The sequence below is a fragment of the Oncorhynchus tshawytscha genome, linkage group LG20, assembly GCF_018296145.1.
Source record: "Oncorhynchus tshawytscha isolate Ot180627B linkage group LG20, Otsh_v2.0, whole genome shotgun sequence".
NCBI classification, from domain to species: Eukaryota; Metazoa; Chordata; class Actinopteri; order Salmoniformes; family Salmonidae; genus Oncorhynchus; species Oncorhynchus tshawytscha.
Genome location: NC_056448.1, coordinates 28,231,733 through 28,256,130, shown reverse-complemented (window position 1 = coordinate 28,256,130; position 24,398 = coordinate 28,231,733). Strand labels below are relative to the sequence as shown.

Below are 24,398 nucleotides of genomic sequence, written 5' to 3'. Positions count from 1 at the left end.
AGACGTTACAGGCAAAAATACTTTACAATTTCCACACATTTAAAACATAGACGTTACAGACTTATATATTCACTGAGTATTCAAAACATGAACACTGTCTCTTTCCATGACATAGACTGACTAGGTGAATCCAGGTGAAAGCTATGATCCCTTATTGATGTTAAATCCACTTCAATCAGTGTAGATGAAGGTGAGGAGACAGGTTAAAGAAGGATTTTTAAGTCTTGAGACAACTGAGACACGGATTGTGCATGTGTGCAATTCAGAGGGTGAATGGGCAAGACAAAAGATTGAAGTGCTTTGAACGGGGCATGGTAGTACATGCCAGGCGCACCAGTTTGTGTCAAGAACTGCAGCGCTGCTGGGATTTTCACGCTCAACAGTTTCCTGTGTATATCAAGAATGGTCCAACACACAAAGGACATCCAGCCAAAGGACACAACTGTGGGAAGCATTGGAATCAACGTGGGCCAGCATCCCTGTGAGTGACGGCAAAAGCCTCTTGGCTGGCATGAGACAGGGAGGGAGGGAAGGAAGGAGAGAGAGAGAGAGAGAGAGAGAGAGAGAGAGAGAGAGAGAGAGAGAGAGAGAGAGAGAGAGAGAGAGAGAGAGAGAGCAACAGACAGACAGCGACATGTGATGGGTCTTTATTGAGAGAAAGCGACTTACTCTCTCTCTCTGCTTCTGGGAAAATATTACCATGCATGACCAATAACTCATAAATCACTAGATACTATACGAAGAAGCATATGATGGTCTGGCCACATGATAAATACTGGGTGGGATTATTAGGACAGTTTAAGCTTTGAGTGTATCTAAGTAGAATAGCAGGGAGAGGGTATGCTGCAGGCGCCGAAGGCTATATATAGTAAGCTAGTTAGTGGCTGGTACATAAGAGTAAAAGTAGAAATCAGAGGATACTAGCACTATGCCTGTAGAAACTGTACTAGACACAGATGTATACATCAACACCAGCAGGTAACTAGAGAAGCCAAAAATAATGTGGAACTTGAATGAAAAAAAAAACAGTCCCACTACACTCTTAAAATAAGGATTCCAAAAGGTTTATTTGGCTGTCCCCATAGAAGAACACTTTTTGGTTCCAGGTAGAACTCTTTTGGGTTCCATGTAGAACCCTCTATGGAAAGGGTTCTACATGGAACCCAAAAGAGTTCTACATGGAACCAACAAGGGTTCTTTAAAGGGTTCAACAGCTGTTAGGTGAAGGATGGAGCGAAGGCGGGAGGGAGGCCATGTGTGTGTTGGGCAGTTATTAAAACAAAGACTCAATCCAATGTATTCTAAAAACAAGTCATGGGTGACCCCGATACACACACACACACACACACACACACACACACACACACACACACACACACACACACACACACACACACACACACACACAAAAAGGTCAACAGTGCGTGATGTGGAAAGTAGCATCCGACTAATAGAGACCTCTAACACTAACCTATAAATAATGAAGTGACTGATTGGAAAGTGGAGAAAGTTAAGTAACTCAATTTGTCCTTATAAGTAGGGAAACTAGCTAGGCCAATTGATTATTATTATTATATATATATTTTTTTTTTTTTTTGGGGGGTATATCAGCTTTAATATTGCAGATAGATTGTAGCTTCCATCAATGTAGACTGCATCATTTCCAATCCCCCACATATTTCTGTAAATATATATTTATATACAGTACCACTCAAAAGTTTAGACACACCTACTCATTCAAGGGTTTTTCTTAATTTTTACTATTTTCTACATTGTAGAATAATTGTGAAGACATCAAAATAAATAACACATATGGAATCATGTAGTAATCAAAAAAGTTGCCACCCTTTGCCTTTATGACACTTTGCACACTCTTGGCATTCTCTAAACCAGCTTCATGAGGTAGTCACCTGGAATGCCTTTCAATGAACTCTTGTGCCTTGTTAAAAGTTCATTTGTGGAATTTCTTTCCTTCTTAATGTGTTTGAGCCAATCAGTTGTGTTGTGACATGGTAGGGGGGGTATACATTAGATAGCCCTATTTGGTCAATGACCAAGTACATATTATGGCAAGAACAGCTCAAATAAGCAAAGAGAAACGACAGTCCATCATTACTTTAAGACATGAAGGTCAGTCAAATCGGAACATTTCAAGAACTTTGAAAGTTTCTTCAAGTGCAGTCATCAAGCACTATGATGAAACTGGCTCTCATGAGGACCGCCACAGGAAAGGAAGATCCAGAGTTACCTCTGTGGCAGAAGTTCATTAGAGTTAACTGTACCTCAGATTGCAGCCCAAATAAATGCTTCACAGAGTTCAAGTAACAGACATCTCAACATCAACTGTTCAGAGGAGACTGCGTGAATCAGGCCTTCATGGTCGAATTGCTGCAAAGAAATCACTACTAAAGGACACCAATAAGAAGAGACTTGCTTCGGCCAAGAAACATAAGCAATGGACATTAAACCGGTGGAAATCTGTCCTTTGGTCAGATGAGTCCAAATTTTTGATTTATGGTTCCAACCACTGTGTCTTTGTGAGATGCAGAGTAGGTGAACGGATGATCTCTGCATGTGTGGTTTCCATCGTGAAGCATGGAGGAGATGTGATGGTGTGGGTGTGCTTTGCTGGTGACACTGTCTGTGATTTATTTTGAATTCAAGGCACACTTAACCAGCATGTCTACCACAGCCTTCTGCAGCGATACACCGTCCCATCTGGTTTGTGCTTAGTGGGACTATCATTTGTTTTTCAACAGGACAATGACCCAAAACACACCTCCTAAGGGCTATTTGACCAATAAGGAGAGTGATGGTGCTGCATCAGATGACCTGGCCTCCACAATCCCCCGACCTCAACCTAATTGAGATGGTTTGGGATGAGTTGGACAGCAGAGTGAAGGAAAAGCAGCCAACAAGTGCTCAGCATATGTGGGAACTCCTTCAAGACTGTTGGAAAAGCATGCCTCATGAAGCTGGTTGAGGGAATGCCAAGAGTGTGCAAAGCTGTAATCAAGGCAAAGGGTGGCAACTTTGTAAAATATCAAATACACTTTTTTGGTTACTACATGATTCCATATGTGTTATTTCATAGTTTTGATGTCTTCACTATTATTCTACAACTTAGAAATAGTAAAAATCCCTTCAATGAGTAGGTGTGTCCAAACTTTGACTGGTACTGTATTTTAAAAATCCTGCATATCTTAATTTCCATAATTAACAAATAATATGCAGAATAACATAGGCAGTTCATGCAAAGGATTGTTAGCTTACTGTGTTTCATCCTATATTATCCCTAAAATCAGCAAAATATGTGGGAAACACACACACACACACACACACACACACACACACACACACACACACACACACACACACACACACACACACACACACACACACACACTCGACCCCTTTCCCCCACAAACAACCATAAACTCAGATGCTGAACAGTTGCTCCATCCCTGAGCCAAACTCAAGAAAGGACATGATTTACGAATGCATATACAGTTGCAGCTGTTTCAGAAGGCATGCAAAATTGAGAAAAAATGGGGAGATTTGATTAACCATTGTCAAGTCCTAGCTGATGGAGATCAGATACACCCCCTTCCCCTTAAACACACACACGCCGGTCCCCCGTTGTGACCATTTTCACAAGCCTCTCAGTGAAGACAGACCTTTGATTACATTGTGCCACCAGGGCCACAATAATAGAACAATTGAGTTGATTAAGCATTAAATGACTTATATTGAGCTGGAATCTCACTTACAGTACATCGAACAGTTAGGCCTACAGAGGCATGATATATTCTGTAGAATAATTTTCGTCCATGAATGTCTTGGATGTCAGAGTAACTGTGTGACAGTTTGTATTACCATCATCTCAGACACACACACAGACCGTTTGTATTACCATCATCTCAGACAAACACACAGACAGTTTGAATTACCATCATCTCAGACACACAGACAGTTTGTATTACCATCATCTCAGACACACACACAGACAGTTTGTATTACCATCATCTCAGACACACACACAGACCGTTTGTATTACCATCATCTCAGACAAACACACAGACAGTTTGAATTACCATCATCTCAGACACACAGACAGTTTGTATTACCATCATCTCAGACACACACACAGACAGTTTGTATTACCATCATCTCAGACACACAGACAGACAGTTTGTACTACCATCATCTCAGACACACAGACAGTTTGTATTACCATCCTCTCAGACACACAGACAGACAGTTTGTCTTACTATCATCTCAGACACACACACAGACAGTTTGTATTACCATCATATCAGACACACAGACAGACAGTTTGAATTACCATCATCTCAGACACACACAGACAGTTTGTATTACCATCATCTCAGCCACACACAGACAGTTTGAATTACCATCATCTCAGACACACACAGACAGTTTGTATTACCATCATCTCAGACACACAGACAGTTTGTATTACACTCATCTCAGACACACAGACAGACAGTTTGTCTTACCATCATCTCAGACACACACACAGACAGTTTGTATTACCATTATCTCAGATACACAGACAGTTTGTATTACACTCATCTCAGACACACAGACAGTTCGTATAACCATCATCTCAGACACACAGACAGTTTGTATTACCATAATCTCAGACACACAGACAGACAGTTTGTATTACCATTATCTCAGACACACACACAGACAGTTTGTATTACCATAATCTCAGACACACAGACAGACAGTTTGTATTACACTCATCTCAGACACACAGACAGTTCGTATTACCATAATCTCAGACACACAGACAGTTTGTATTACCATAATCTCAGACACACAGACAGACAGTTTGTATTACACTCATCTCAGACACACAGACAGTTCGTATTACCATAATCTCAGACACACAGACAGACAGTTTGTATTACCATCATCTCAGACACACAGACAGTTTGTACTACCATCATCTCAGACACACAGACAGACAGTTTGTATTACCATCATATCAGACACACAGACAGACAGTTTGTACAACCATCATCTCAGACACACAGGCAGACAGTTTGTATTACCATCATATCAGACACACAGACAGACAGTTTGTATTACCATCATCTCAGACACACAGACAGACAGTTTGTATTACTGTCATCTCAGACAGACACACACAGTTTGTATTACCATCATCTCAGACACACAGACAGACAGTTTGTATTACCATCATCTCAGACACACAGACAGACAGTTTGTATTACCATCATCTCAGACACAAAGACAGTTTGTACTACCATCATCTCAGACACACAGACAGACAGTTTGTATTACCATCATCTCAGACACACAGACAGACAGTTTGTACAACCATCATCTCAGACACACAGGCAGACAGTTTGTATTACCATCATATCAGACACACAGACAGACAGTTTGTATTACCATCATCTCAGACACACAGACAGACAGTTTGTATTACTGTCATCTCAGACAGACACACACAGTTTGTATTACCATCATCTCAGACACACAGACAGTTTGTATTACCATCATCTCAGACACACAGACAGACAGTTTGTATTACCATCATCTCAGACACACAGACAGACAGTTTGTATTACCATCATCTCAGACAGACACACATAGTTTGTATTACCATCATCTCAGACACACAGACAGAAAGTTTGTATTACCATAATCTCAGACACACAGACAGACAGTTTGTATTACCGTCATCTCAGACACACAGACAGTTTGTATTACCATCATCTCAGACACACAGACAGACAGTTTGTATTACCGTCATCTCAGACACACAGACAGTTTGTATTACCATCATCTCAGACACACAGACAGGCAGTTTGTATTACCATCATCTCAGACACACAGACAGACAGTTTGTATTACCATCATCTCAGACACACAGACAGACAGTTTGCATTACCCTCATCTCAGACACACAGACAGTTTGTATTACCATCATCTCAGACACACAGACAGACAGTTTGTATTACAATCATCTCAGACAGAAAGACAAATGGACAGTTTGTAGTACCATCATCTCAGACAGACAGACAGACAGACAGACAGACAGACAGTTTCTATTACCATCGTCTCAGACAGACAGACAGACAGACAGACAGACAGACAGACAGACAGACAGACAGACAGACAGACAGACAGACAGACAGACAGACAGTTTGTATTACCATAATCTCAGACAGACAGATAGACAGACAGTTTGTATTACCATAATTTCAGACAGACAGACAGACAAACAGTTTGAGCTCACCGGCAGACAGCCTCTGCCTCAAAGTATTGTGAGTGGCGTCCATCAATGACCACGATCTCGTGGTTCTTGTCCAGGAAACATTCGACAGCGGACTCGGGCGTTCGGGCAATGTTACACCTGAAACCCGCCCGGTCACACGCCCACCAGAAGGCATCGCTCTGACCATCCTCCTTCGCAAACACCAGCAGGACCTGGGATGGAGAGAGAGAGATTGAGAGAGAGAGAGAGAGAGATGAACCTGGAGAAGAGTCCCCTAAGCAAGCTGGTCCTGGGGTTCAGCCACAAACAGACCCCACAGAGCCCCAGGACAGCAAAACAATTAGACAAAACCAGATCATGAGAAAACAAAAAGATATCTACTTGACACATTGGAAAGAATTAACAAAAAAAAACTGAACAAACTAGAATGCTATTTGACCCTAAACAGAGTGTACGCAGAATACCTGACCACTGTGACTGACACAAACTTAAGGAAAACTTTGACTATGTACAGACTCAGTGAGCATAGCCTTGCTATTAAGAAAGACCGCCGTCGGCAGACCTGGCTCTCAAGAGAAGACAGGCTATGTGCACACTGCCCACAAAATGAGGTGGAAACTGAGCTGCACTTCCCAACCTCCTACCATGTGTATGACTATATTAGAGACTCAAATTTCGCTCGGATTACCCAGATCCAAACAAACCCGATGTTGATAAACTCGCATATCTACTGGGTGAAATACCACAGTGTGGTACCACAGTCTCACTTTTGTTAATTATTTATTTCACTTGCTTTGGCAATGTTAACATATGTTTTCCATGTTAATAAAGCCCTAAATTGAATTGAAATTGAATTGAGGGAGAGAGAGAGAGAGAGAGAGAGAAAGAGAGAGAGAGAAAGAAAGAGAGAGAGAGAGAACGCAGATGGTATGAAATATCTCTTACCTGACAAAGGTAGCTTGCTGACAAAACATTGCTGATTATACAAACATGAAGCTAGGACCGGTAGACAAATAAGCTTATCAGTGCTTGTTAAGTGCTGATATACGGTACAGCACTTAATATTTCAACGACACAGCTTCACACCACTTTCCCAGGAATTTCCTCGTCCAATGAAAGCCTTCTATTGTTCCTTAAGAAGAGTACCCAGGAGCCAGGTAGATGGTAGTTTATTGATGATTGATGAGAGCTGTATTTCACACCAACAGGTGTCTGGCCTGAACTAGACTGGCCTCATCTTGTATGGAAGCTTTACCTATACTTAGAAGAGCAGTACGAGACAAGAGAGAAGAATGGATGGACTTGTTTACACAGCTCAGAGATATATAAAGAGAAACAGAGAGAGCAAGAAGAGAGGAGAACGGATTAAAGGGAGCCGCCTCGCCAGTCATGCGCTGCTGCTGACAGAACAGACTGGCAGGGGCATGAAGAAAAGAAGGGAGCAAAGGATGGAGGAGACGAAAGGAAGATGAGAGCGGGAGAACAAGGAGCTGGCATTGGTAGGAGGCTGTGAAAGGTCTACACCGTTTGATCCCGACCAGGGCTGTGGAACCATGGTTCTGCTCTGTGTAACCATGGAGCTGCTGTGTGACATTCCACACACACACACACACACACACACACACACACACACACACACACACACAGACCACACAGAGACCTGATGCCGACCCACCCTGCACCCACACACGGGCCAGACAGGGGTCGCCACACGTACGCACGGCTCTGTGTGTGTGGCACGCTTGGCAACACAGGCACATACAGTATGTGACATACCTGATCCCACTGCCTCCAAAGTGGATGTGGTTCAAGATTACCTTTATCATACCTGCTAAGCAGTGTATATGTACAACCACATAATATTGATTAGTCACAGTGGTTTCCTTAAGTGATTTACATATAATAATAATAAACTCAGCAAAAAAACAAATGTACTCTCACTGTCAACTGCGTTTATTTCAAAAAATATTTGTATGAACATAAGATTCAACAACTGAGACATAAACTGAACAAGTTCCACAGACATGTGACCAACATAAATGTACATAAATGTAATAATGTGTCCCTGAACAAAGGGGGGGGGGGGATTGAGCAGTATGGCTGGTGGCATTGTCATGCCGGAGGGTCATGTCAATATGAGCCTGCAGGAAGGGTACCACATGAGGGAGGAGGATGTCTTCCCTGTAACACACAGTGTTGAGATTGCCTGCTCAACAAGCTCAGTCCGATGATTCTGTGAAACACCGCCCCAGACCATGACTGACCCTCCACCTCCAAATCGATCCCGCTCCAGAGTACAGGCCTCAGTGTTTTTTATTTTTTATTTTATTTCACACGCCCTGACCTTAGAGATCCTTTTTATGCCTCTATTTGGTTTGGTCAGGGCGTGAGTTGGGGTGGGCATTCTATGTTTTGTATTTCCATGATTTTCTATTTCTATGTTTTGGCCGGGTATGGTTCTCAATCAGGGACAGCTGTCTATCGTTGTCTCTGATTGGGAACCATACTTAGGTACCCTTTTTCCCACCGGTGTTTGTGGGAACTTTGTTTGATGGCACATAGCCTTAAGCTTCACGGTTGGTTTTGGTATTGTTTATTGTTTTGTTGGCGACATCTACTATTAAAAGTATGTACGCTCACCACGCTGCACCTTGGTTCAGTTCTTCCTTCAACAGCTGTGACAGGTAGGCTAGTTGAGAACAAGTTCTCATTTGCAACTGCGACCTGGCCAAGATAAAGCGTAGCAATTCGACACATACAACAACACAGAGTTACACATGGAATAAACAAACATACAGTAGAAAAGGTCTACATACCGCAAGTGCAAATGAGGTAGGATAAGGGAGTTAAGGCAATAAATCCAGCCATGGTGGCAGAAGCACTGATGGAGGGATTGTGCGTTCCTAGTGTAACTCGGGCAGTTGTTGTTGCCATCCTGTACCTGTCCGAGGGGTGTGATGTTCGGATGTGCGGACGATCAGCTGTCCGTCCTGTTTCCCTGTAGCGCTGTCTTAGGCGTCTCACAGAACGGACATTCCAATTTATTGCCCTGGCCACATCTACAGTCCTCATGCCTCCTTGCAGCATGCCTAAGGCACGTTCACGCAGATGAGCAGGGACCCCGGGCATCTTTCTTTTGGTGTTTTTCAGAGTCAGTAGAAATGACCATTCCACATGTGCATGCTCATTGTTTATGGTTCCTGCGTTTTCATAACTGTGATCTTAATTGCCTACTGTCTGTAAGCTGTTAGTGTCTTAATGACCGTTCCACAGGTGCATGTTCATTAATTGTTTATGGTTCATTGAACAAGCATGGGAAACAGTGTTTAAACCCTTTACAATGAAGATCTGTGAAGTTATTTGGATTTTTATGAATTATCTTTGAAAGACCTGAGTCCTGAAAAAGGGACGTTTCTTTTTTTACTGAGTTTATATGTCATTTAGCAGAAGCTTTAACCCTCAGCGACTTACAGTCATGCATGTATATATTTTACTTATGGACTTTCCCTGGAATCGAACCTAGCGGCATGCTCTCTATCAACTAAGCTACAGAGGACACACTGTTATACACTGTTACACTCAGGGCAGGACAAGCAGAGAGATGGGCCTCTACTCCTAACTGTTCTACCACGCTGACTCAGCCAATCACAGTTCAGAGGTTAAGCCTCCATCTCTGCACACCCATGGCCAGACAGACAGATAGAGGGATGAACATACGGAATGGACAGGAGGCTGAACAGACAGGAGGCTGAGGCTCCTAGAGAGAGAGAGAGAGAGAGAGAGAGAGAGAGAGAGAGAGAGAGAGAGAGAGAGGTAGGCAACATCTAGCTGACTGGCTTTAGACCAAGTCTTGCTAGTGTGACTCCTCTTGGTGTAGAACCAATGCATACAAAAATGTCCATTAATTATAATCCACACAATAATTCACATTTCCTGTTGCTGCAGGATTATTTTCCTACTGTAGCAAACTGTCTCAAATTAAGATTCTACTTTATAGAGACCTACTATGTCTCCTTCATCTCCTTTCCAAGTCATCAATCTGATGGATCGATCAATGGATCATTCCTAATAGGCATGGTTTACTCCTCGCCTCCAAAACACTAGGTAATGCTTCACCTTCACCTTTTCAAGTGGTGGCTGTGTTTCTCGATATGGTTTCTTAAATTCCCAGTCCAAAGTAAGAGCACTACTGCAGGGGTCCCAAATGTGTTGGCCCGCCACTCGATTTTGATTTTTTTTAAATGTGCGACCCCACCATGTAAAAATAGTGATGTAATCAAAGGCCAATGTTTACTTTGGGGCTATGACAGTCTATTACAAATCAGCCTGACCGTACTTTTGACAGTATTCAATCTGAAGGAAGTATGGTTGGAAGTAACTGAAATGCATCAGAAAGGTATTGGGATGTTCAGAAGATCATCAGGCAATCATTTTGTATGATCTTCTGTGTCATCATTGATGAGGTTCTTTTCCCCCTCTGATTTAGTGGCTGGTCCTGTCCACTCTGTTCTAATGAGCCTTGAACAGCTTGTGGTCATTGTAGAGGGAAACAGAAGACACATGTGTTCCTGAGAGTCTTATCTTTTCAGTGATGGGGTCATAATATGTTGTAGCATAGCATACCTTTTCTGCAGTCAAATGACCTAGTGGCTTCATGGGTGGAATGTTATTCATATAGTTCATCATTAATAAACTTTTTTTTTTAAATGTACGCTGAAAATCTGGTCAAACGGTGTCAAACGGTTTTATTATATTTCAGTCTTCTGTGATGTACAGTGTATAAAGTGTAATATTGGGATACAAACTCAAAGTACATTTCAACTCTATATCTGACATGGTACAGGTCTCTTCTTCTTTTTAAGCCCATAACCATGTGTGTGACGTGTATACTTTAGTTTCAAAGTAGATTTGTTGAAGACTACCAAGAATCACTCTGTGTGACCCTGATTTAACCCACTGCAGTAAAAAGTTAAACCATTCAAAAGAGTCACATTTGTAGGAATAAAACAGAAACCACTGTTTATTACAACCGCATCTACCGGCTATTGGAGGTTACTGATGTAACCCCAGTTCTATGAACCAAGCGCAATTATTGTAATTTTCAGAGATTCTCTCCTGATCCCATTTTCAAATAAGGCAACCCCGTATGGTGTTGCGACCAATGCTTTGGGAAATGCCGGGCTACTGTCTTATACAGCCTATAGTTAACTACAGTACACCCTCTGAGCCCTCTGGTAAATCATTTCTCTGATATAGGCAAAGTACTGTGACAGTGTGCAGAAATGAGCTACAGAGTCTTTCCAGGGCTCAGAGGAAATGGTCAACGTCAGGAGGAAACTTTTAGCATGGAACTCTCTCTTCCAAAGAGTTTTTCTCTTTCTCTTTTCATCTATTTTTCTCTGTCTGTTCTAATGGGAGGGAGGTAAAAAGGGAGGAGGGAGTACAGTAAAGTGTGTGACTGTGTGTGTGTGTGCGTGTGCTCCCTTGCGTGTGTCTGTGTGTGTGCGTGACTCTTCGTGTGCGTGCGCTCTACGATTTTAGGAGAGTAGTTCAATGTTTTTATGGAGCGTGCGTTGAGGGCTGTATGGGGCCTCCTGCAGACGCTCTTACACAGCCTGATAGAGAAGAATGGACTAGGGCTGGATATGAGGTTTGAATGAGGGCTGTAGGGATGGATGAGGTTTGGATGAGTTTTATTTGGCACAATAAAGAGGAAGGGATGCGGGGTAGAGCATTTCAGTATGACCTTTCTTTCAAATACTTTTGAGTGTTTGATTAAGCCGGCCAGATGATGGGCGAGGATTGCACTTTTGGGACTATTCCATTTCTCAATCAAGTGCAATGACAAAGAAGGTAAAAAACAGAGACCTATGTCTAGATGAACTGTTCCACAACAAACAGAACACACCCCTGACCTTGAGTAACTAACTCTCCCTTTCCTTAGTTACACAACAGTATAAGGAGCCTGGGAGCTAATCTGGCCTTCTAAAAGGCTCACACTGCCTTAATCCCAATCCACAGGACACACATGCCCCAACCACATCATTAACCCCAGCTAGCAGCTGGTCACTGTACAACTGAAACCTGTCTCAGCTCTGTACACAAGGCCTGGACACTAGAACCTCCACCCACACACTTCTATTAGGTTCAAAGTGTTATATAAATGCGCTGTCCTTATGCCATGTTGTGTCATGTGGTGTGTCCTTAAAAACACCATGCAATGATAGATCACATCCCATTCAGATACAGCTAAATCACATCCCATAGAGATACAGACACAGTCACATTTTCTGTAGATAGAGAAACTCCACTGGGCACAGACGACAATTCAACGTCTATTTCACACGTTGATTTAACCAGTGGGTGCCTAGTGGGACTTGTTTACAGACCTGGCTTCAAATATATGTATTTGATTATGTGTTATTTAAATGCTTATTTTCTGTATATTTTAGTATTTTCAAATAATGTGGTCAGAATCAACTACTTCCATTGGAAGTATTTTTAAATAATTTGCTATAAATAGCCTACTATTTCAAAGTATTTAACTACTTATTTCAAAAATTATTTCAAATACCTGGGTTATTTAATGCTTAGGAGTGTATTTGAGTATTTTCATATACATGCCAATACTTTCCAAGCTTATTTCTAAATACATTCCAATATTCAACTACTTGTGTTTTCATATAAAAAATATCTGAATACTTAATACGAAATGTATGTGAAAGTAACATTATTTGAACCCAGGTCTGCTTGTTTTATGCATTTATAATCCCAGTTTTATTCTGGGATTATGAACACTAACAATGACTGGTTGTTAGCAGCTCTGAGCAACAGCATGCCAAACGACTGAAATTGAAATGTAAATTTACAGGCCCCAAAAGTCATTATAGCAAATTACTCTGATTAGGCTTCCTAATCACATCCTGTTCCGTGCCAATCAAAATGGCCACCACTCCAATGCCTCTTGTAGCTTGAAGAAGAGAGAACCTGCCCACGATGGGCTCTACCCCTGAACCCCTGAACCCCTGAACCCCTGAACATGTAACTTCACTGAATGCATAACAAAATACAGCAGACTCCTGATCATTGACAGAGAGTGGGCACTAAACTGGAGCATGCTATTATCAGGAGAAATACAATGTAGAGTGCAGTTTTACCTGAATAGGTTCTTGGGTCAGTCTCATAGGTCCTACACACTCTTCTGTGGCTGATACCTGGAACACAACCAGAGTGAGAGAGAGAGAGAGAGAGAGAGAGAGAGAGAGAGAGAGAGAGAGAGAGAGAGAGAGAGAGAGAGAGAGAGAGAATTAGTTCATGTTCAAAGAAAGCAATGAACACCAAGAGTAAACAAAGAGAGCAGAAGTAAAAACTGAAATGTAGAAAACAGAGAAACAGAGCACTGCTTACCATTTTACCCTCTCCTTCGAGTACCATACATGCCCTGCACCTCTCTCTCGCTATTGCTTTTCCTCCTCTCTCTCTCTCTTTCTCTCTCTCTCTGATGGTCTCAACCCATTAATACTCCATACTGTAGATACATCCATAGGCAGGTATTCCTCAGTAAAAGACAAAAGCTCCACATTCCCGGGAAAACCTTCTTTAGCTTACTGAACTCTGTTACTGTATCACCTAGCAGGAAGGATTTCTGGCTACTGAACTGTTGACTAACGGAGCGGCTTAGGACGTCCCACACTCAGACACACACACGTACACAACGTATTAGTGACGCAGCAAGAGCAGGTCCATTACAAGCCTATTTACAGAGTATTAAGGGCTGTACAGGCTGGATGCAGACAGACAGGTGTATGTCAGTAATGCCATGTGGAGGAGCAGTACTAACACTGTTGATAGACTGTAGCTAACGCAGCTTCAAAAATGACATGTACAGTACATCACATCACAGGCAATAACATCTCACGACAATACCTCACCCAATGAGATCGAGTTGACAAGTCTCTACATATGCAGAATGTCAAAATGACCCATATCTGTCTCTGTGCGTCTTTGGACATCAGTCATTAACTGCTTATGTCATCATCATCACAGCTCAATGACTCACTAGCTGTGAGTTAATTGTCCCATTTGGCCCCCATTACAGAGTTGAGTGGGGCCAGCTCTGGTCTGCTGCGGTCACATCAGATGGATGAGGGGTTGTTTGTGTTTGTTGGATGTTAGTTAGGATCTGATGTATGGCCAATGTTGTATGGTGATTATTACCAACAACGAGCTCACTAGGTCTCTGTGCCCTGTCCCAGTCTCTGTCCCTGTCGCTGTCCCCGTCTCCGTGCCTGTCTCTGTGCTCGTCCCCATCCCCGTTCCTGTCACCACCTCTGTCCCCGTCCCCGTTCCTGTCCCCATTTCTGTGCCCTGTCCCTGTCGCTGTCCCCGTCTCCGAGCCTGTCTCTGTTCCTGTCCGCATCTCTGTCCCTGTCGCTGTCCCCGTCTCTGTCGCTGTGCCTCCTCTGGTCCCTGAACTATGTAGGTGTAGCAGGACGGTGAGGGGCATAGATGGGTGTATAGAGAGCCTGAAGCAGTGACGGCTTAGAGCATAAAACTCTCTACGACCTCTCTCTCTTTTAAACCATCCCTCCCTCCCTCCTCTCTTATGTCTCCCTCTCTCTTTCCATTCCTGTCCTATTTTTTTTACCTCTCTCTCTCGGTCTCTCTCTTTTCACGTAGTGTCCAATCATTTCCCCTCTCTCAGTATGCACCACAGCTAACAATGGCCTATGTTCTTCCACAGTGCTGTGTGTGTGTCTGTGTGTGCTGCAGCTCTGGCTCAGATAAAAGACTATGGCACCCTGAAAGCTCTCAGATACATTAGCTAACCCCTTAACACACATACATATACATTACACGACACGTGCACACACACTCTCTCACACAAAAACAAAAAACTCTTGCATCCTTTCCACTTCAAATTCTCTTTTAGCCTTTCATCAGACCACCTGGTAACTGAGACCTGTCTGCCTGCCTGCCTGCCTGTCCGTCTGTCCGTCTGCCTGCCTGCCTGCCTGCCTGCCTGTCTGTCTGTCTGTCTGTCTGTCTGTCCGTCTGTCTGTCCATCTGTCCTGAATGTAGAAGAGGCCAGGTACATACTGTAACAGAGAACGCAAGAGTACCATCTACCTGTGTGCGTATGTGTGTGTGTGTGTGTGTATGTGTGTGTGTCCATAAGCATAACAACAGGGAAAGGGAGATGCCTAGGTCACATATAACATGTCAAAACAACAGGTACACATCACTCTCTTTCTGCATTCAGGACAACATTCAGTTGAACAACAGGTACACATCTCTCTCTTTCTGCATTCAGGACAACATTCAGTCGAACAACAGGTACACATCTCTCTCTTTCTGCATTCAGGACAACATTCAGTTGAACAACGGGTACACATCTCTCTCTTTCTGCATTCAGGACAACATTCAGTTGAACAACGGGTACACATCTCTCTCTTTCTGCATTCAGGACAACATTCAGTTGAACAACAGGTACACATCTCTCTCTTTCTGCATTCAGGACAACATTCAGTTGAACAACGGGTACACATCTCTCTCTTTCTGCATTCAGGACAACATTCAGTTGAACAACAGAAAACAAATGCAGTGAGACTCAGTGAGTAACTTACATACAGTACATACTGCTCATTATGGGTTTACCTGCTCTAACTACAGTATCAGCTACCAACCAACCATACCTTCCATTTCCATAGAAATATATTACCAATATCTTAGGCTTCTGTAAAGCAGAGAATACGCGTCTGTAACAATGTTAACGACTGGTTCCTAAAATGTCCTTTTTTCTCACCACATGTTGAAATGAAGCACTGAATATCTCTTTTATTCTAATATGATTAAAAGTCTCTCATTATCAGTTCATGTTCTTCATCATGATGAACAGACTTTGTGGGACTTCCTGACTGTGAGCCATAATGGAAGTAACATTATCCAATGTCTTCTTACCATGCAGTGTGATCTAACACGGGGAATTACGGCCTGGACACACTTAGATAACACTCTACATGGTCTGCATGAAACAAGACACTTATCAACATGTAGTAAGTCCTAATGAGACCACAGTATGAATTAAGCATTAGAGACCAAGAACGTTTATAAATTGTCCCAGTAATTCACAGAAGTGAAGTAACAGAGGAACCAGGAATTGGGAATACAATGAGGGTTAATTCCCTAAACACAGCAGAGTCATTTTCCACAGTCTTGTCCCATAAAGAACAACCAGTTATACTCATACACTCAGAATCATCTGACTGCTGCTCCTGCTGGGTGAGGGCATTTTAACACGCACACACAAACACATGCACACGTTTGTTTTACTATACTTGTGGCGATTTAAATGTATTCCCATTCAAAATCCTATTTACCCTAACCCTTAACCATAACCTTAACCCCAAACCCTAACCCTTAACCTTAACCCCAAACCTAACCCTAACTCCTAACCCTTAACCCCAAATCTAACCCTAACTCCTAACCCAACCTTAACCCTAACTCCTAACTTCTAACCCCTAACCCTTAACCTTAACCCCACACCTAACCCTAACTTCTGACTCCTAACCCTTAACCATTAACCCCAAACCTAACCCTTGACTCCTAACCCTTAACCATAACCTTAACCCCAAACCTAACCCTAATTCCTAACCCTAACCCTTAACCCTTAACCATAACCCCAAACCTAACCCTAACTCCTAACCCTTAACCCCAAACCTAACCCTAACTCCTGATTCCTAACCCTTAACCCTTAACCATAACCTTAACCTTAACCCCAAACCTAACCCTAACCCTTAACCCCAAACCTAACCCTAACTCCTAACCCTAACCCTTAACCTTAACCCAAACCTAACCCCAACTCCTAACCCAACCTTAACCCTAACTCCTAACTTCTAACCCTAACCCCTAACCCTTAACCTTAACCCCAAACCTAACCCTAACTCCTGACTCCTAACCCTAACCCTTAACCCCAAACCTAACCCTAATTCCTAACCCTAACCCTTAACCCTTAACCATAACCCCAAACCTAACCCTAACTCCTAACCCTTAACCCCAAACCTAACCCTAACTCCTGATTCCTAACCCTAACCCTAACCCTAACCCCAAACCTAACCCTAATTCCTAACCCTAACCCTAACCCTTAACCATAACCCCAAACCTAACCCTAACTCCTAACCCTTAACCCCAAACCTAACCCTAACTCCTGATTCCTAACCCTTAACCCTTAACCATAACCTTAACCCCAAACCTAACCCTAACCCCTAACCCTTAACCCCAAACCTAACCCCAACCCTAACTCCTAACCCTTAACCCCAAACCTAACCCTAACTCCTAACCCTAACCCTTAACCTTAACCCCAAACCTAACCCTAACTCCTAACTCCTAACCCTAAACCTAACCCTAACCCTAACCCAACCTTAACCCCAAACCTAACTCCTAACCCTAACCCTCATCCTAACCTTAACCCCAAACCTAACTACTAACTCCTAACCCTTAACCTAACCTTAACATTAACCCCAAACCCTAACTCCTAACCATAACCCTCATTCTAACCCTAACCTTAATTTATACCCTAACCTTAAACCTAACCCCTAAGCCTAAAATAGCCTTTTTCTTTGTGGGGAGTGGCAAAATGTCCCCACTTGTCCAAATGTTACTTGTTTTAATATCTTTGTGAGGACTTCTGGTTCCCACAAGGATAGTAAAACCAAATCACACACACACACAAACAAAATATATGCACGGACACACACCCTTATCACCATAGCAGTCCTATTGATGAATATTAGTGTGTGTTTATCTTTCACCCAAAGCTTAATACCAACAAGCACACTTCTTTCCACCTCTCAACCTCTCCCCAGATGGTTAGAAGGAGCCAAAGCACGGAGATCCAGTGCACAAAAAACAACTAACTCTCTGCTCTATGACACATTTGACCCCAATAAATAAACATATGATTTGCTTTTCTGTATAGGTCTTTGAACTTAATTTATTTGAACCCCCCTTAAAGGACATCTATTTCATAATAGGCCTAATTTAATGGCCTTCATATAGTTGGTAGACTTTGTCCAGAAGGGCCCCCCATAACATTAGCTTCTCAGAAGTTCTAGTTTTTGTTCACAGGACCCTGTGACTGGGGTGACCAGGGTCTGGGTCTGGGTCTGGGTGTGTGTGTGTGTGTGTGTGTACACATACGTGTATGTGTTCCAGGTCAGCTATATTATTAGTGGCCTAGTTGTGACCCGCTCATGGGTTCTGCTCTAAGCACACTGACCCACTTCCTTTATCCCTCGTTTTGAGATGGACAGACAGTAGTGGAGATAAAATGAAGGAGAAAAACAGCCTTGGCTCCCTGCCAGGGGCCCTCGAACCCCCTCAACTGACACTATTATTTGTCTGCTACACAGAAATACTGTGTGTGTGTGTGTGTGTGTGTGTGTGTGTGTGTGTGTGTGTGTGTGTGTGTGGGGCTACACAATCAGAGATGATGACGATACTCATGGCAGTGTGTAAATAATGAGTGGTTTGGATGATAATGATAAACATGCATTTTGAGGTTGGAATTAGAACATTTGTAGTACAAGAGCTCTTTAGAAGCACAGACACATACATCACACATACATTTCTCTCTGAATACTCTGCCTCTTTTCCCTCTCTTTCTCTCTCTATCCAGTGTCAGCCTTTTAATTCTCTCCTCCTTGTCTGTCTGTCTGTCACACAGAATACAGGTCCTACTTGTCTGATTAATTGCTGAGACAAAGGGCACTCGCCATGCTTTCCTAAGCTAAAATTGGAATCACTTCAGGTGGAGTGGCTCTGTGCGTGTGCGCGTGCGTGTGCGCGTGTGTGTGTGTGTGTGTGTGTGTGTGCGTGTGCAGAAGAATCTCTTTGTCTTCTTCTACATTGAGTCATGATACGAGTCTAGGTATAAATGGGTTAAATGCACCGATCAATGCCATGTCATTGGTGCTCTCTGCTTTCTGCTCAGAGAAAAAACACCCAGCTTCCAGTGCAGCTAATGACTAGTAATGGTATTCCATCTAACAGCCTTCTGGAAACTAAGCGAGGATGGAACGGTCTCTCTCCAAGTGCAGATGTACATGACACGCCTCTGAGTCTGACCTGTGGACAATGACAACTATGTCCACACTAGAATGATTACAATGTTGATTTGGCCTCTCTCTAACAGTTTCTTATTTGGTGGAACATGTTCTGATTGCAAAGCCTCTTGAATGAATAATACTACATAATTATTTATTCAACTTATATAGCGCTATTCATTACATAAAGAATCTTTAAAGCAACAACAAAAAAGACAAGTAATTTAGAAAAAAAACATAATTCATGAAAAAGGTCATGAGAGGGTTGGGAAAGTGATGGGGATCTAGCTGAGTTCTATGGAGGGTTTGTGTTAGTGATATGTTGTACTTGTGACAGAGGTCATGAGAGGGTTGGGAAAGTGATGGGGATCTAGCTGAGTTCTATGGAGGGTTTGTGTTAGTGATATGTTGTACTTGTGACAGAGGTCATGAGAGGGTTGGGAAAGTGATGGGGATCTAGCTGAGTTCTATGGAGGGTTTGTGTTAGTGATATGTTGTACTTGTGACAGAGGTCATGAGAGGGTTGGGAAAGTGATGGGGATCTAGCTGAGTTCTATGGAGGGTTTGTGTTAGTGATATGTTGTACTTGTGACAGAGGTCATGAGAGGGTTGGGAAAGTGATGGGGATCTAGCTGAGTTCTATGGAGGGTTTGTGTTAGTGATATGTTGTACTTGTGACAGAGGTCATGACCCAAAAGACCAAGAGTCATTACTTATGCAGATATTAAGAAAAGTAAACAAAAATGTGTTACACACCGTGTACACACAAGCTACAGCAAAAAAAAAAATCAACTAATCAGCGTTTTCCGTTGTGACCTCGATTATTTGAATTAGGTTTGTTAGTGCTGGCCTGTAACAAACAAGACTCTGCCAGATGGCCTGACGACACAGGCTGTGTGAGAAGCCCTGGAGGAGAGAATATACAGAGTACAGGGCAACATGATCAGCCCTCTCACATGTGACTGTTCACACTGTTCACATCACAACCCTGCTCTGCCCTGTCCGCCTGGGTAAACAACCACTGTAGCAACACAACAAGACACAGACACATGGCCGGGTTTTGGTGACCAATAGCATCAATGATACCTTCTCATCCCAAGAAGACAGAGAGAGAGAGATCAAGAAAGAGAGAGCGAGCGAGAGACAGAGAGGAAGAGAGAGAGGAAGAGAGAGAGTGTGAGAGAGGAAGAGAGTGAGAGAGAGAGAGAGAGAGAGAGAGAGAGAAAGAGAGAGGAAGATAGACCACATTCTTACATCTCTATCCCTCTCCCTCATCTCTCCTCAACTCATGATACAGTTATATAAAGGCCATTAAGTTATTAGGCCATAGTGGGATGTTACTGTGTGAGGTTTGTGACCACTCAGTCATATGGCCTACATAGCACTGTCTCAAACTGATGACATTAAAGATGAGCAATATCAGTCTGTTAGTCAGTCAGTCAATGAATCGGTCAGTCTGATTCACCCTAATCCCAACCCTTCAAAAAATAAGTTGGGGCGGCAGGGTAGCCTAGTGGTTAGAGCGTTGGGCTAGTAACCAGAATGGTTGCAAGTTCAAATCCCTGAGCTGACAAGGTACAAATCTGTCGTTCTGCCCCTTAACAGGCACTGTTCCCGAGGCTGTCATTGAAAATAAGAATTTGTTCTTAACTGACTTGCCTAGTTAAATAAAAGGTTAAAATATATATTTTTATTTTTATCAATTAGTCAATCACTGTTTATTTGTATAGCACTGTATGTACACCTATACATTTGTACATTTGTCACATAGTACTTATCAGCAACCCAAAGTGCTTTATGATACATGACTGAGACCCAGATGGTTCAAGTGTCACTAAACTATTTTGAACAATGAAGTTAAATTATAAAGTTAATTATCTTGGACTACACTTTCACCATGGTGCTACTCTCACTCACTCACTCACTCACTCACTCACTCACTCACTCACTCACTCACTCACTCACTCACTCACTCACTCACTCACCCTAACCCCAACCCTTCAAAAAAAATTGTGTTTATGACACCAGAACTTCCATCCCTATCTTCTATGAATGTATGATTAATCCTTCCAGCTACCTAGGACTATGCCCCAAACCACATGCTATGCCCCAAACCAACGCACGCTATGCCCCAAACCAACGCACGCTATGCCCCAAACCAACCACCCTAACCAAACCAACCCTTCAACGCAAAAAAAATTGTGTTTATGACACCAGAACTTCCATCCCTATCTTCTATGAATGTATGATTAATCCTTCCACCAACGCACGCTACAAACCTAGGATGTGTCTGGGCTATGCCCCAAACCAACGCACGCTATGCCCCAAACCAACGCACGCTATGCCCAAACCAAAACCTATGCCCCAAACCAACGCACGCTATGCCCCAAACCAATGCTATGCCCCAAACCAACGCACGCTATGCCCCAAACCAACGCACGCTATGCCCCAAACCAACGCACGCTATGCCCCAAACCAACGCACGCTATGCCCCAAACCAACGCACGCTATGCCCAAACCAACGCACGCTATGCCCCAAACCAACGCACGCTATGCCCCAAACCAACGCACGCTATGCCCCAAACCAACGCACGCTATGCCCCAAACCAACGCACGCTATGCCCCAAACCAAAACCAACGCACGCTATGCCCCAAACCAACGCACGCTATGCCCCAAACCAACGCCCCAAACCAACGCACGCTATGCACGCTATGCCCCAAACCAAACGCTATGCCCCAAACCAACGCTATGCCCCAAACCAAAACCAACGCACGCTATGCCCCAAACCAACGCACGCTATGCCCCAAACCAACGCACGCTATGCCCCAAACCAACGCACGCTATGCCCCAAACCAACGCACGCTATGCCCCAAACCAACGCACGCTATGCCCCAAACCAACGCACGCTATGCCCCAAACCAACGCACGCTATGCCCCAAATGCTATGCCCCAAACCAACGCACGCTATGCCCCAAACCAACGCACGCTATGCCCCAAACCAACGCACGCTATTTATATCTTTCTACCTCAACACGCTGATGGATCACAAACAATCCTAATAAATTCCATGAACACAAAACAATCACATTATTCATGAATGATATCAGACTAGCTATCCCCCATGCAAAACAGAATGAGATTCGTGTAGAATTGGTTTTAAAGCAGATACTTGATAAGACACTAGAATATAATGGCCTTCTGAATATCTTGATTCATTCCTTGTGATTGTGAAAAAGCAAACCCCTATCTACCTTGCCACTGGTGTGACTGGTCTGAGTCTCGGCCTCGATGCAGATGTGTCCCCCGCAGTTCTCTCTCCTCTCTCCGTGAGATTTGTTCCGGGACTGCCTGGTCTGGTAAGTGATTACCGAGGGGATGGTGTCGGCCGCGTCCGTCTTGATGAACAGCCCATGGAGGGTGGCCGCGGTGCCCTGGGATATAGTGGTGGTCTGGTGCGGAGAGTTGGACTCGTCCGAGTCTCGGCAGTAGATCACGCCGCTCTGGGAGACGTGGATGCTGGGAGCGCAGCCCATGCCTCACCGCTGGTCCGGAGCCAGATCTCAGATGACAGTAAACAGCGCTCTCTCTGAGTTATCACTGTCCCGGATGCCTGCCGCTGCGCTGTGGCCGCTGTTCTCTCCGATCATCGGCTGCTCCTGGTTGTCTCTCACCTCTCCCCCGCGGGCTGGTTGAGTACATAAAGAGAGAACGAGAGGTGTTTCATCTCTTTAATATCGCCGCTGAGTTTATCCGCTCCGTTAATTCATGCATGCTCTCCTCCATCCGTTATTTGGAGTTGAATGTAATTTCCGCTGTGATATTCCCTAGTGCTGCAGCTTTCAAATCCAGTCCTTTTAGTGAAAAATGATCACCATTGACGTTATTATGTATTACAGCATACAAGCCTAGACGTTATGTCATTTCATGGCTCGCAATGTCGATTAATGATATGATCTTCTCTAGCTTATATGGCTCAGGCTGTGCGAACGTAACCATTTGCAACCATCAGGCTATCCTTATGTTGGTGTCGTAACAAAGACGCTATTCTTCTCCTTCTCCTTTTCATCATCATATTGATTGGATAAAAAAAAACGCCGCGTGAAATCGCTGGATCACACTGGCTCATTTCCTCTTCATCTGGCCATCGCATTTTATTGTCGGAGGTCTCTCTCTCTCTCATCTACACATCATCGTAGGCTGCTGTCACCCAATCCAGGGCTCGTCGCAGTTGGTCACCACTGGTCAGCAGGTTCCTCCTCGCATTTCCTGGCGGTGTGAATGGATCCAAATAATTTCCAAATTTGAAGAGTGAGCCTATAGGTCAACTAGAGACATTATCTATTATCTGACTATCTAGGAGGCTATTCATCAATTTGGCTATTTCACGTGCCACTGCAATTATACAAACACAGAAAAGAGACGATAGACAAATCATTTGTTTAAAAAACGGTGTGTGCGTGTGTATGCGAGAGAGACAGAAAAATAGAGAGATATGGTTGTAAGAGATTGTGCTTGTGTGTGTGCGCGCATAGTCCGCACACACGTCAGACATCACACACATCTCAGAGGTGGCATCCTAATGGTAACCTGGTAAAACTCTGGAACCTAGTTGTAACAGGGACCTTAAGGGTTTCCCTATTTCACTGAGCAGTCGGGTGAGTTGAGCCTGCTCTAAAGTTGCCCCAGGTGAGTTTGACTGAAAACAACAAAACTGTACACTGTTAAAATAGTATAGCCATGCTAAGTAGTACACATACACTGAGATCTGGTGTTTGAATATAAACCCAATGTGAATGTTAAAATACACTGACTGTATTCAAACCAGAATGGAAGTACTCTGAAATAATTATTTTATACTTTAGTTTATTTAGTATATATTTTCTAAACTTTATTTCTTGAACTGCATTGTTGGTTAACGGCTTGTAAGTTAGCATTTCACGGTAAGGTCTACCTACACCTGTTGTATTCGGTGCATGTGACATACAATTTGATTTGATTTAAAAGTACTTTTTCAATC

General features: G+C 43.3%; 1 protein-coding gene across 2 annotated transcripts in view; it reads right to left on the bottom strand.

Annotated features, from left to right (window-relative positions):
- Positions 1–23,507, bottom strand: part of LOC112219932 (high affinity cAMP-specific and IBMX-insensitive 3',5'-cyclic phosphodiesterase 8B-like) — a 62,985-nt gene extending 39,478 nt beyond the window's left edge. The window contains exons 1-3 of one of the 2 annotated variants that reach the window (XM_042302444.1): positions 22,633–23,507; positions 13,435–13,491; positions 6,299–6,489 (exon numbers count right to left, since the gene is read on the bottom strand). In XM_042302444.1, coding sequence (XP_042158378.1) covers positions 6,299–6,489; positions 13,435–13,491; positions 22,633–22,914 — 530 coding nt within the window. In that variant the 5' untranslated portion in view covers positions 22,915–23,507. Of the gene's footprint in view, positions 1–6,298; positions 6,490–13,434; positions 13,492–13,684; positions 13,912–22,632 lie in introns of those variants that run through there. The other variant, XM_042302445.1, reaches the window with a different exon arrangement.
- Between the last annotated feature and the right edge of the window lie 891 nt (positions 23,508–24,398).